General features: G+C 44.4%; 1 protein-coding gene across 1 annotated transcript; it reads left to right on the forward strand.

The window, feature by feature from the left end:
* Positions 1-3,675: 3,675 nt before the first annotated feature.
* On the forward strand, positions 3,676-6,045 carry LOC139367141 (cytochrome P450 2F3-like). Its single transcript, XM_071105210.1, has one exon. It carries the CDS (start codon positions 3,819-3,821, stop codon positions 5,292-5,294), a length of 1,476 nt encoding a protein of 491 aa, XP_070961311.1. The 5' UTR covers positions 3,676-3,818; the 3' UTR covers positions 5,295-6,045.
* Positions 6,046-8,818: the final 2,773 nt, after the last annotated feature.

Below are 8,818 nucleotides of genomic sequence, written 5' to 3' on the forward strand. Positions count from 1 at the left end.
TTGGCAGTTTACAGTAAAACTGAATTGCAGTGCAGCTTACATAATATATATACAGTACCAGTCAAAAGTTTGGACATTACTCATTCAAGGGTTTTTCTTAATTTTTACTATTTTCTCTGTTATAGAATAATAGTGAAGACATCACAACTATGAAATAACACATATGGAATCATGTAGTAACTATTTTTATTTATTTTTATAAATCTAAATATATTTGGGATTCTTCAAAGTAGCCACCCTTTGCCTTGACAGCTTTGCACACTCTTGGCATTCTCTCAACCAGCTTCATGAGGCAAGAACAGCTCAAATAAGCAAAGAGAAACAACAACCCATTACTTTAATACACGAAGGTCAGTCAATGCGGAAAATGTCAAGAACTTTGAACGTTTATGCCACAATGTTTTTTGTCACTTCTAGGTTAGACTACTGCAATGCTCTACTTTCCGGCTACCCGGATAAAGCACTAAATAAACTTCAGTTAGTGCTAAATACGGCTGCTAGAATCCTGACTAGAACCAAAAAATGTGATCATATTACTCCAGTGCTAGCCTCTCTACACTGGCTTCCTGTCAAAGCAAGGGCTGATTTCAAGGTTTTACTGCTAACCTACAAAGCATTACATGGGCTTGCTCCTACCTATCTCTCTGATTTGGTCCTGCCGTACATACCTACACGTACGCTACGGTCACAAGACGCAGGCCTCCTAATTGTCCCTAGAATTTCTAAGCAAACAGCTGGAGGCAGGGCTTTCTCCTATAGAGCTCCATTTTTATGGAACGGTCTGCCTACCCATGTCAGAGACGCAAACTCGGTCTCAACCTTTAAGTCTCTACTGAAGACTCATCTCTTCAGTGGGTCATATGATTGAGTGTAGTCTGGCCCAGGAGTGGGAAGGTGAACGGAAAGGCTCTGCCTGGCCGGTTCCCCTCTTTCCACTGGGATTCTCTGCCTCTAACCCTATTACAGGGGCTGGGCTGAGTCACTGGCTTACTGGGGCTCTCTCATGCCGTCCCTGGAGGGGGTGCGTCACCTGAGTGGGTTGATTCACTGATGTGGTTATCCTGTCTGGGTTGGCGCCCCCCCCCCCCCCCCCCCCCCCCTTGGGTTGTGCCGTGGCGGAGGTCTTTGTGGGCTATACTCAGCCTTGTCTCAGGATGGTAAGTTGGTGGTTGAAGATATCCCTCTAGTGGTGTGGGGGCTGTGCTTTGGCAAAGTGGGTGGGGTTATATCCTTCCTGTTTGGCCCTGTCCGGGGGTGTCCTCGGATGGGACCACAGTGTCTCCTGACCCATCCTGTCTCAGCCTCCAGTATTTATGCTGCAGTAGTTTATGTGTCGGGGGGCTAGGGTCAGTTTGTTATATCTGGAGTACTTCTCCTGTCCTATTCGGTGTCCTGTGTGAATCTAAGTGTGCGTTCTCTAATTCTCTCCTTCTCTCTTTCTTTCTCTCTCTCTGAGGACCTGAGCCCTAGGACCATGCCCCAGGACTACCTGACATGATGACTCCTTGCTGTCCCCAGTCCACCTGGCCGTGCTGCTGCTCCAGTTTCAACTGTTCTGCCTTATTATTATTCGACCATGCTGGTCATTTATGAACATTTGAACATCTTGGCCATGTTCTGTTATAATCTCCACCTGGCACAGCCAGAAGAGGACTGGCCATCCCACATATGCTCTCTCTAATTCTCTCTTTCTTTCTCTCTCTCGGAGGACCTGAGCCCTAGGACCATGCCCCAGGAATACCTGACATGATGACTCCTTGCTGTCCCCAGTCCACCTGACTGTGCTGCTGCTCCAGTTTCAACTGTTCTGCCTTATTATTATTCGACCATGCTGGTCATTTATGAACATTTGAACACCTTGGCCATGTTCTGTTATAATCTCCACCCGGCACAGCCAGAAGAGGACTGGCCACCCCACATAGCCTGGTTTCTCTCTAGGTTTCTTCCTAGGTTTTGGCCTTTCTAGGGAGTTTTTCCTAGCCACCGTGCTTCTACACCTGCATTGCTTGCTGTTTGGGGTTTTAGGCTGGGTTTCTGTACAGCACTTTGAGATATCAGCTGATGTACGAAGGGTTATATAAATAGATTTGATTTGATTTATGCAAGTGCAGTCGTAAAAGCCACAAAGCGCTAAGATGAAACAGACTCTCATGAGGACCGCCTCAGGAAAGGAAGACCCAGAGTTACCTCTGCTGCAGAGGATAAGTTCATTAGTTACCAGCCTCAGAAATTGCAGCCCAAATAAATGCTTTACAGAGTTCAAATAACAGACACATCTCAACATCAACTGTTTAGAGGAGACTGCGTGAATCATGCCTTCATGGTCGAATTACTACAAAGAAACCATTACTAAAGGACACCAATAAGAAGAAGAGACTTGCTTGGGCCATGAAACACGAGCAATAGACATTAGTAAAAATCTGTCCTTTGGTCTGATGAGACCAAATGTGCAATTGTTGGTTCCAACCGCCGTGTCTTTGTGAGACGCAGAGTAGGTGAACGGATGATCTCTGCATGTGAGGTTCCCACGTGAAGCATGGATGAGGAGGTGTGATAGTGTGGGGGTGCTTTGCTGGTGACACTGTCAGTGATTTATTTAGAATTCAAGGCACACTTAACCAGCATGGCTACCACAGCATTCTGCAATGATACGCCAAACCATCTGGTTTGCGCTTGGTGGGACTATAATTTGTTTTTCACAGGACAATGACCCAACACACCTCCAGGCTGTGTAAGGGCTATTTAACCAAGAAGGAGCGTGATGGAGTTCTGCATCAGATGATCTGGCCTCCACAATCACCAGACCTCAACCCAATTAAGATGGTTTGGGATGAGTCGGACCGCAGAGTGAAGGAAAAGCAGCCAACAAGTGCTCAGCATAGCTCAACAAGTGCTCAGCTCTTCAAGAGTTCCCACATATGTGTTCCCACAAAATTCTGTCAACAAAGTCAAAATGCAGGTTCTGTAGTGAAGAAGAGGACATAGGCCTAATGCATATTTTATGGTACTATCCGACAGCGGTTCTATTTTTCTTAAAGGTTCAAGAGTGGCTTTCCCATCATTCCATCAAACTACATATTAACCCACAAATGATCTTGGGTGACCTCAAAGGCCATATTCCCTCAGTTTATAACACAAGATAAAATATGATCTCTAACGCCCAACCTGTTTACAATTTGTTAGGCACCAATTTATCTTTGAAAGTTGACTACAAACCAGAAAGAGATTCTGAGCAATAAGGAGTGTTCTGGAAGCTCAGTAAGCCTATTATTGAGAAAGTCCACACAATTGTCATTGAATAATATGAATTAGAATGAAACGTTCCATGTCTGCTTTATTTATAATTGATAGATCACATGGCATTGCTTATATAGTAATTATACAGTAGGCCTATTGTTTGTGTTTGCGCTTGTCTTGTTGAGTATTGTCGTGTACATCTTCCTCAGTTTTTATGGTTGTATTTTGTATTTCTTGTATTTCGTCATTTTTGTATGATTTTGTTTTAAACCTCGACGGACACAGTATAAGATATGAGTCCTTTCCACTCCTTGGGTTTTTAATTTGCTTCGTTTACATGGGTGCAAGGTGCATTCACGTAATGTCAGCCAATCACTGATCTGTTGTTCAACTCTGTCCCAGAGAATTATCAACACAACCCCTTATCTCAGCAAACATTTGCAACACACGCACAGACACTGACAGACACTGTTGCACAGAAAGAAGGTAAACACTAAAGAGAGGTGGGTTAAAAAAAAAAGAAGAAGAAAGAAAAAGAACAACAAGAACAAGAGACGTTGTTTGTTTTGCAGGCCGGAGTAATGGAGATGTGTAGTACAGTGATGTTGGGAGGCCTGGTGTTGGTTCTTCTGTGTTTGTTCATGCTGAGGAGGAAGAGACACGTCCGTCTACCTCCCGGACCACGCGGCCTGCCGCTGATAGGCAACCTGCTTCAGATGGACAAACATGCCCCCTACAAGAGCTTCGTCAAGTGGAGTGGTGTTTATGGGCCAGTGATGACAGTGTATCTGGGGCCCCAGCGGGCCGTGGTGCTGGTGGGGTACGAGGCGGTCAAGGAGGCTCTGGTGGACCAGGCTGATGACTTCACAGGACGAGCTCCCATCCCCTTCCTGGTCCGAGCTACCAAGGGATATGGCCTGGTCATCAGTAATGGGGAGCGTTGGCGCCAGCTGCGTCGTTTCACCCTGACCACGCTAAGAGACTTTGGGATGGGCCGTAAGAGGATGGAGGAGTGGATACAGGAGGAGAGCCAATACCTCATAGACAGTCTGAACGGCACTAAAGCCATGCCCTTTGACCCCCAGCCCTTCCTGAGTCGAACTGTGTCCAACGTCATCTGCTCCCTGGTGTTCGGCCAGCGCTTCGGCTACGAGGACGACAAATTCTTGCGCTTGCTCAACATCCTCACGAACTTACTGCGCTTTGGAAGCACCGCCTGGGGACAGCTCTACAACATCTTCCCCTGGCTGATGGAACGCCTGCCTGGTCGGCAGCATTTCATGTTCAGCCAGGTGGACGAGCTGAGAGGCTTTGTGATGAAGAAGATCCACGAGCACCAGGAGACCATGGACCCAGGCATCCCTAGAGACTTCATAGACTGTTTCCTCACCAGACTCAACCAGGAGAAGGATGTGTCCTCCTCTGAGTTCCATTATGGGAACCTGGTGTCCACAGTGTTAAACCTCTTCCTGGCAGGAACAGAGACCACCAGCACCACTATCATATACGCCCTCGTGCTTCTCATCAAATACCCTGACATACAGGAGCACGTGCAGCAGGAGATCGACACAGTGATTGGTCGACACCGCGTCCCTCGAGTGGAGGACAGGAAGTCTCTCCCCTTCACCGACGCTGTCATCCACGAGGTGCATCGATTCCTGGACCTCGTCCCGCTCAACCTCCCACACTACGCTACCAAGAATATCTCATTCAGAGGGTACACTATCCCTCAGGGCACCGTGATCCTTCCCATGCTGCACTCTGTTCTGCGAGACAAGGACCACTGGGCGACGCCAACAACCTTCAACCCCAATCACTTCCTAGATATGAGCGGAAACTTCCAGAAGAACCCTGCTTTCTTAGCGTTCTCTGCAGGTAAGCGTGCCTGTGTGGGGGAATCTCTGGCTCGTATGGAGATCTTTCTTTTCCTGGTGTCTCTGCTGCAGCGTTTCTCCTTCTCCTGCCCTGGAGGACCTGACAGCATTGACCTCAGCCCAGAGTCTAGCAGCTTCGGTAACATGCCGCGCCGTTACCAGCTCATATCTACCCCCCGCTGACCAAGAGGGGAACTGCAGCTGCACCACCGGAGGAAAACTCTGGAGGAGGAGGTGTAGAGATGAGGGACCGGTGTTTTGACTAGATAGTAATGCAATGGATGCTGAGGATTCAGGCTAGTGTAATCTGATGAGTTGGAGGCTGGTCCAGGTAGCAGTGTATCTTTCACTTTATCAGTTTCTTTGTGTCTAAGCAATGAAGTCAATTTATATGGGGGTGAGCTAGACAATGACGCTGCATGTTAGTTAGAGGATGCATCACATTGCATAGGAAGGGAAACTATCAGCTTATGCAATGGTGAAGTATTTCTACTCTTTCGCTGGCTTTATTCTTCTTTTTGAATCAGAAATAAATACTATATTACGTATACAGTATACCGTCTTAATAAAACTTTGGAATTTGTGTAATTAATTGTTCCAAGATGACATACCTGACAATGCAATAGGGTACATAAAGAGAGTACACATTAGGCCTATCACATGACACGTTGACCTCTTGATGTGTGGCCACATATTGTGCCGCCCTATTTTTCTAATTGGCTCAGAGGTGTGTTAACTAGCTAATTATGTGATCTGTGACCTTTTTACAAGCCCCCGACTATGTTAACTTGTTGTTGCAGATCGGAAACCCCTTATCTGTTTGTTTGACAATATCTGGTTAAAAGATGAATATGATGTATAAATAGACAACGTGTGTGGGATTTCATTCCCATTTGTCTCCATGTGAACCAAATAAAAAGTTAGTAAATGTTCATTCGGCCTCCCTTTTGGCCTCCTTTCTCTGAAGCCTGTAGATATCAATGTATGGTTTGTTTTGCAGGATTGTAGGGAAGGCAAATGCTCCCTTTTCCTCTTGTGTCTATCTATAATTCAATTTAGCTAATGGGCAGCACATGGTTGGTAGGCCCTTGAATCAGATGCTCCATAACGTGACCACTCCGTGTCCCTGTCCCACTCTCAACATCACTCTGCCACTCAGTCACAGAGGCCAAGATGTTTCCCATCTACATTCAAGCGCGGTGAGTTCTTACACTTTATGCCAGGCAGGGACCCAGGTGTCACTAAAATCAATAGTCTCGGTTTGTGGAACTGGCTGGCAGGAGACTCCTACATTGTGTTGTATTGTTTAGAGAACAACATCTAGAGAGCTACAGATCAACTGTACACTGATTGGGTGCAGTCAGTTCACTGTCTGAGTCACATGAGACAGAAATATCCCACATTTCTAGAAACTTTGTTAGTTTCTATTTTGTTTGACAAGGCTATTGGTGACTGTGACCTACAAGCTGAGGTCAAAACCAGACAAATGTAATGTTATTGTTACATTCAACTTCGCTTCATATTTTGTTTTATTTGATCTACTCTGGGAAGGGGGAGTGCACATTTGTTGAGAATGCTCTTGTGATGCGCCATATCTAAGTCAAATGTGGTCTCTACCAAAGTGCACTGTAATGTGTGTTAGGTAGCCTAGTGGTTAAGACCCATGGGGCAAGTAACTGAAAGGTTGCTGGTTTAAATCCCTGACCTGACTAGGTGAAAAATCAATTGATGTACCCTTGAGCAAGGCACTTAGTCCTAGTTGCTCTGGATAAGAATTGTTTCTAAATTGAATAGGGAGGTGATGGAAGGTTCAACTACTTCATTTAATATTTGTATGACATTTTGAGATAATAGATACAGTTGCATCTTAAATAGCCTACTCATTTGCATTCAGTGGTGGAAAAGTACCCAATTGTCATACTTGAGGAAAAGTTAAGATACCTTAATAGAAAATGACACAAGTGAAAGTCACCCAGTAAAATTCTACTTGAGTAAAAGTTGAAAATTATTTGGTTTTAAATATACTTAATTATCAAAAGTAAAAGTATAAATCATTTCAAATTCCTTATATTAAGCAAACCAGACCGCACAATTTTCTTATTTTTGTTTTCTTCATTTACGGATAGCCAGGGGCACACTCCAACACTAAGACATCATTTACAAACGAAACGTGTGTTTAGGGAGTTCGCCAGATCAGAGGCAGTATGGATGACCAGGGATGTTTTCTTGATAAGGGCGTGAATTGGACCATTTTTCTGACCTACTAAGCATTCAAAATGTAACGAGTACTTTTGGGTGTCAGGGAAAATGTGTGGAGTAAAAAGTACATTATTTTCTTTAGGAATGTAGTGAAGTAAAAGTTATAAAAAATATAAATAGTAAAGTGCAGATACCCCCAAAAAACGAATTAAGTAGTACTTTAAAGTATTTTTACTTAAATACTTTACACCACTGTTTGCAAGTAGAAACCATCAACCCTAACCTATAGGTTATGTCAGGTGAAAATAGACATGATCCTGCCGTTCCTTGCTTTCTGCAGGAAGGTCAGGATGTTGTCTATAGTGGGCGCTACTACTCTCTTAATTAACGGAATCTGTATTCTCCAGCAGGTGGCGTTTTTTGTTTTGTTTTTGCTCATCAAGCGAGGAGTTTTGAATGGAGGTCAGTGAGAGTGTCGAATTTGGTTAACAAAACATTTTATGGGTTATTTGCAACGTGTGGGTTATTTGATCGAATAGACGTTTCGTAATGCTTAGGTTGTTACGACCGTACTGCAATAAGTAGGACACGTGACATCTCCGCAACTTTGAGAAAACCCCCCCACTTTATATCGGAGTTCTGCCTGTTGTTCACACGTGTATCTGCCCTCTCATTGGCTAGAATGGTTCCACCTGATCTTGCCTGGTCCCGACTGCCTTCCATTTAGAGTGGCTACTTGAGTATCTGGTCAATATAATGAATAATCTGTGGTAGAGAGCAACATTTATGCAGCTGTTTATTTTGAAGGCATAGTTCTTATCCTATTTTATATTCCTCTGCAAATTATCTGGGTTCACTGATTATTGGCTGATCTAAGGGCATCTATGCATTTGTTGCTCTCAATTTCCAAGACTGAGTCTCTTTGACATGATACTGATCATAGATCTGCGCTTATAGACAACTTCTTTAGGACAAATTTCGTATTCACAAATGTACATTTACAAACAAAACACCACATTTCATTACCTTGAACTATATTTTAAGACAATTAAATACTCTGTCAACAAAAAAGCAGTTAGAATTATAAATGTATGCATGTCCCTTAAGGGCTCCCGAGTGGCGCAGCGATCTAAGGCACTGAGGCGTCACTACAGATCCTGGTTCGATCCCGGGCTGTATCACAATCGGCCGTGATCGGGAGTCCCATAGCGCGGCGCACAATTGGCCCAGCGTCGTCCAGGTTATGGGAGGGTTTGCCCGGGGTAGGCCGTCATTGTAAATAAGAATTTGTTCTTAACTGACTCGCCGAGTTAAATAAAAAATAAGGTCCTTGTGTAATATCCTTTATATATAATTGTGTTCCCCATGTATTTGTTTGTATTGATTTGTTGTAAATAATAAAAAATCCAACTAAAGAAATCAGGCATAGAACGCGCTACTTCCTGACAAACCAATCAGGCACTCATGACCGACAGATTTCGCGCGTGCGCTTTCCGCACTTTCGGCTA

The sequence above is a fragment of the Oncorhynchus clarkii genome, chromosome 15 (genome assembly GCF_045791955.1).
Source record: "Oncorhynchus clarkii lewisi isolate Uvic-CL-2024 chromosome 15, UVic_Ocla_1.0, whole genome shotgun sequence".
Lineage (NCBI taxonomy): Eukaryota > Metazoa > Chordata > Actinopteri > Salmoniformes > Salmonidae > Oncorhynchus > Oncorhynchus clarkii.

Bases quoted from the DNA above. Each gene is read 5' to 3' on its own strand.
- LOC139367141 (XM_071105210.1), top strand. From the start codon at position 3,819: ATGGAGATGTGTAGTACAGTGATGTTGGGAGGCCTGGTGTTGGTTCTT.